The 5,878-nt window shown below is 41.2% G+C and overlaps 1 protein-coding gene across 1 annotated transcript; it reads left to right on the forward strand.

The window, feature by feature from the left end:
* The first annotated feature begins 4,590 nt into the window (after nt 1-4,590).
* On the forward strand, nt 4,591-5,676 carry LOC148010097 (11S globulin seed storage protein Ana o 2.0101-like). Its single transcript, XM_087672866.1, has 3 exons — nt 4,591-4,783; nt 4,996-5,186; nt 5,329-5,676. Exons 1-3 carry the CDS (start codon nt 4,591-4,593, stop codon nt 5,674-5,676), a joined length of 732 nt encoding a protein of 243 aa, XP_087528992.1.
* Nucleotides 5,677-5,878: the final 202 nt, after the last annotated feature.

Genomic DNA, 5,878 nt, shown 5'->3' on the forward strand with positions numbered 1-5,878 from the left:
ATCTCTGTGTAATTTTCTTTTAGTAATGAATTGCAGTCCTGTTAGTGTTAACAGTCCTTCCTTTGAACAATCCTTCAGCAGGTCTCCTCCTTTTCTTTATTGTACTGTGCTTCAGAAAAGATATGATGCTAAAATTTTGTTGTAATTCTTGAATGAGCACAAGTGTTAGTAGTGGAAGCACAGAATATTACAGAGAGGAAGCTTGCAGCCCATGGTTATAGTGTTGTCCTCAAGTTTCTTCAGAAAGCAGAGCAGCTGTTTCCATGATTCAATAATCTTGCACAGATGTTTACTGTTGTAAATGTCCAAATTGCAGCTCAGAAAAAGATCAATGGAACCAAGGTTGATTGGTATGGCATAGGGCTGTTGACATCCTTGTCAAAATAAACAGTATAGAAGGTTGACTCTTCTCCTTCATTCAGACAAGAATAAATTTTCAGGAGCAGAGTTTGTTTTTAAACTGATTGGAAAAGTGTCACAGATTTTATCGGACAAACAACAGAGATCAGTTCATGATTCAAAAAGGGCAAAACAACATGTTTCTTCTAGCTTTGTGACTGCATACATGTCAAGGTGGACTTTTAGTGATGTTGAGGTTCTTTGAACTGAAATGAATGCAGGAATCATCATCAAACGACAACCACAGTATTTCAGAAGAGCAACATCGATGAAGGGTAGAATTTATTTATTTTTTTAGCACGTTCATGGGAGCTTCAAGTGTCCTCCTCCTCATCTTCTGGAGTAAAATCATTGACAATGCTGAATATCTTTTTGATTTCTTTTGAAGTCTTGTTTTTTATCATGTCTGCAACTGTCTAACATGTAAGGTCTAAAAGATCCTTTATGTTGAGATAATTGGCAGCCAAGATGAGATCGAAGAGGGTCTGCTGTGATCAATCTTGATGAAATCTGCGTTGAATGCCTTGATGTCATCTTCAGAGGCTCATCTACAAATTCTTCTTTGTCGTCCTTTGTCGCTTTTTCATCGTTCTCTTCATCTTCGTCTTCCTCACCCGTCTATATCATCACCTTCTGCTTCTGTAGCGATCGGTCTTCAGCTTCGTCGTCACAGCAACGTCTTTTGCCATTGCCACTTTTTGAACTTCCTCTTCCTCGCAACTACATCTACTGTCATTGCCGCGTTCCTCTTCGTCGTTGCTACGTCTTCAGAGCTTTCCTTTTCCTTCAGTAGAGATCCCTCGAAGTTGTAGAGATCACCCCTTTTCTCCCTCTCTCTGGGTCTCTCCGATGTTAGGACTTGAAAGCTAAATTAGCATATGTCTCAGTCCCCTATGAAGCCACAAGGCATTGATTTGAACAGGAATACTCGACTTGTGCACACGTCTAGATATTGCACAGGTCTCCAGGTGTCTAGCTTCCCCTAGATCATGCAAGCTTCTCATATGGATTGATAATAATCCACAAAATACCTTCTGGCCGTTCACGGCTGTAATAGACATACGCATGGGTCCTAGTTTATTTGTTAGTTTGTTCATTTGCACACCATGTATAAAGTTGTTTCGTCCATAAATTGGAGAACTTTTTGAAGAATGTACACAATGGAGTAGTTGATAGAGCTCACAGTTGCACAGTAGCCACTTCATTCGAGATTTAGGTGGAGCTTAGGAAGTGCACCATCATTTAGTTTGGGTTGTAAGTGGCACTGATGATTTCATTAGTCAAGAAGCCATCCTTTTAAACATCCATGGCCGATGTGATACGCAATTACCTATGTTCACAAAAAGGAAGTGGTTCAAATGAGATAAGTTTTGGGGAGTCAATAGTTGGATTTGTATCTAGAAAAGTCCAACAATTAGCTGCTTTTCATCAAGTCAACAAAAACATTTTAGCTAATTGAGAAAAGCACACTAAAGACCAATTCTCCATGGACATTGAATCTACACATCTAGCTAGTCTGCCTTGCATGATTCGACTGGAGGTAGCTAAATGATGAGAGTAACTCTCATGTGTGTTGGTCCTAGAGAGTGGTGCTTTTGCCATTGAAGATTTTGTTGTCAAATATAAGCGTGTTTGAAGCATAGCCTTATTCAAACTGTGAATACACCTATACATACACTATGTGTGGACACCAACAGGACTAGTGTCCCTACTAACATAAATTTATTGGTTATAGGATTGCGTTACTTGAGATCAAGTAAACTTTATTCTAGCAAATCTGTTTCCATACCTAGTGATCCATTGTTGCTACTTCCAAATCCAACTTGCTTCAATTTGTGAGTTTATAGACCAAAAAACCACACATACTAGATATCACATGGAAGACTTGGCAAAGATCTCATAAGAAAATCCATTGAAATATGTTTCCATGGTCATTCAGGAATTGGTAAAGGCATTAACAAGCCATATTCCTTACCATGGTTTCCATTGACTCTTTGAAAAATTAAACATTTAGAAATAAAGTTTGAAACATCAGATTCCATTTGTGGCTAGTAAAAATCTTCAACCAATGTACATTGTTATGCCGCTACGCGCACACCGTGTAAAAAAATCTAGAGTGTAGCTTCCTTTTAGATTTAGAGAGCCAATGCCATTTTAGACATTAGTATTAGTGTCCATGGTTGAATTTTAGATTTTAGTCAATTTTTGATATTCTAAATATTATCTCTTGTAAAAAATCCATAAAACTATAGACAACTTCTAGATTAGGAGGACATTTAAAGAAAGCATGTAGATTTCAGCTAATTTGAGAGGATTTTATGTAAAAAGAGATATTAGCAAAATCGCGCGACACACGATCGTTGTTTTCAGGGTAGTGAATAGCACTCTGTAAGTGGGAGATGAAGAAGGAGTGATCTGGCACGATTCTAGCCAGGTATCCTGGTACTTAACCCCCCTTTCGAAGCCATTGGAAGCATCAAATTGGCGATCTGAGCAACATAGAGAAAGCTATTATTTTATACACGTTTTTGTCTATTAGAGTTATATTTTCTCATAATGTTGAAAGAAACTAAGGCTTCATCTTTGTTAGTATTCTTCTATATCATCTAATTCTTTTTCGGAGCATTCTTCTGCATCTTCAAGCTCTTGGAACCCCTTCTCTTTCGTCTACTCCTCTCCTTGAGTCTACCTACACCCTGTTGTCTCTTATCTTCAAGAGCTTGGCTTGAAACCTTCAACCCTTCTCTTATCTCTACCATCTCCGAAGTCTAAGCTCTTGAACCCCATACATTCTTCTCTTGCCAAACCCCTGTGGTGACCTTCACCCCTATGCGCTACGACATTGGTGAACCCGACGTGAAGGTCAGTGTAAGAGAACTCCAAGATGGGGGATTCTTCAAGAAATACTTTACAGCAATTGGTGTGCATACTACATCAGACTCAGCAAAAACAAATCCAAATGTTACAATAACAACAACAAAGGCAAGATGAAGAGAAGATTGATTCCACAGCTATCAAGGCCCTAGAGGAAGTTGGGCGTGAATTAAAACAATTTAATGGTTAAAATGTCTCTATTTTATTCGCTTATATGTTGACAAGATTCTCTTCTTTGGTGTACCATAACATGCATGGAGCCGTTATTTTTCCAGACTAGCCAAGCATGCTCTTCAAGAAAGAATCCATGGCAAGGAGTCTCTATGAAAGTGGTGGATGGCCCATAGATGTTGATCCAGGTTGGCGAATGAGAGCTGCAAACAACTCTTCTGGAGAGTTATATGCTACATGTCCTAATGTGTAGGTAACTATTAGAGACATAAAAGACAATTTTCACTTTTTTGTTCAAGACTCTTGTAGTTACCCTATCATTCTTGGGCAACCTTACATTTCTGAAGCCGGCTTGAAAACAAAAGCTCTTAATGATGATTCTTCCTATGCTCGAATCTGAAGCAAGGATAATGAACGAGTTGTCCAATTTCTTACTGTGTGTGTTAACAATCATCGAAACAGAGATCGATTGCATGATTATCCTGTGCCTCCTAATGCCCAAGAATTCAAGGGTTTTCGGGCTGCACTACTATAAAGGGAGGCTATGGTAGTGCATCGCTGAAGAATCTATACTTGCTGAATTTCATTCCATGGCTGCTGAAAATACCTTTTTAGTTACTACATATACTGATCCAAAGCTGAAAACAACAGGATGGTCAACTAGAAGCCAGCATGCTCATTGCATTGCTTTAGTTCTAGTTTATTTTCTTGAAGAAGATTATGAAGAAGATTGGCTAAAGATCAGCCAATATTTGAGCACAATGAAGAAGAAGGAGACTTGGACTGATGAGGAGCTCAAGCATATCAAGAGGAAAGCTTATGGCTTTTTTCTTAAAGAAGGACATCTATGGAAGCATGGAAAGAACAAGAAAGGAGCTTCAATAAAATAAGCTTTTTCATTAAATAAAACTTGCAACCCTTACTCTACCATCGAGTCAATAGACACTAAATTCTTTATGATAGATGACACATGAAATACATCTAACATAGTTTGACAATGATGCAAGGATAAGGGGACTTTTCTAATGTGTGAAATTACGTGACATGAATCATCACTTGCCTACACATAACATAGATTTTGTAAATCTTGCATCTCTCCAAACCATTCAACATAGCTGGTCATATGATTAGATACATTCAACATAGATGCAATTCCAGGTGGAGGAGGCCGAGGAGCAATTGTTGGAAACGGACGGGGGTTCCATCCGTCGGTGGAAGGACGTGTCAGGCATGCTGACCCGTATGGGCCTCATGGATGCCAGGCTGGTGACGCTCAAACCGCAGGGCCTGTTGATGCCGCAGTACGCGAACTCCCATCGCATCCTGATCATCCTCAGAGGTAATAATATAGGTCACGATTACAACGTCAAGTGATCCGCAGTTATATATTGATACTTGACGTCCGCGCCGCGTCAATCAATCCTCTCATAATAGAAATATAGAATAGAATGTAGAGGAATAGCCCGCATGAATGTAGCTTTGAAAGAATGAGATTGATTTATTCATGAGCGTTGGTCGACATGGACATTAATTGGCTGCTTAAAATCGCAGGCTGCGCCAGGATGGGCATGATGCTCCCTGTGGGGATGAATGGCAACATTCGACGCGTCAACAAGGGCGAGCTAATTGCTGTGCCGCTTGGGTTGCCCTTCTGGATGCTTAACGATGGGAAGGAGCCATGCCGTTTCCTTACAATCGCCAACATTCGCGGGCCGATGATGCACGGCCGGCATGCCTACGAGGTATCTCTGTCTGGATATATGTGTGTGTCGCTTCCTCCAAACCTTATAAATAAATAGGTATATCGGGGGATATAATTCTGTTGTTTAAAGCATTGATGTAGCAAAATTAGCTCATCTAAGAAAAAACTGCTGTTGTACAAAGGCTTTCCATCTCACGGGCTCCTCCCATGAGGAGATGGGAGGCATCATGCGCGGCTTCTCCACGGACCTGCTCCGCTGCGCCTTTCAGATGGACGAGGAGAGTGTGCGCAAGCTGGTGAAGAGCCAGAAAGGCGTGGCCATCATCCGGGTCAAGGATGGCCTAGAGCTCCCAAGGGCAACCGTGGAGGAGGGTGACGCGGAGGCGATGGTGGATTTCAGTTACCACCTGGATCGAGCGAACCGTGACTTCCTCGTCGACGGAGCTGGCGAGCTGACCACGGCCAACGCCCAAAAGTTGCCGGTGCTCAAGCTCATGGACATGGCGGCGGCATGCTTGAAGCTCTTGTAAGTGCGGTTGATGAGGCGTCTATTTATTACAAGAAGCAAAATTGATTTTTATTTTGCCTTAGTATTCATGTATAGCATGTCCTCACGGTCTCATTCCTACCCATGATGATATGTACTAGAACGCCATGCTTACCCCCGGATGGTCCCTCACCGCGGATCAAGTGATCTATTGCGTTCGAGGGAGTGCCCGAGTGCAAGTGGTG

Source organism: Lygodium microphyllum, chromosome 30 (assembly GCF_053477565.2).
Source record: "Lygodium microphyllum isolate KBCC chromosome 30, Lygodium_microphyllum_v1.1.10, whole genome shotgun sequence".
Taxonomy (NCBI): domain Eukaryota; kingdom Viridiplantae; phylum Streptophyta; class Polypodiopsida; order Schizaeales; family Lygodiaceae; genus Lygodium; species Lygodium microphyllum.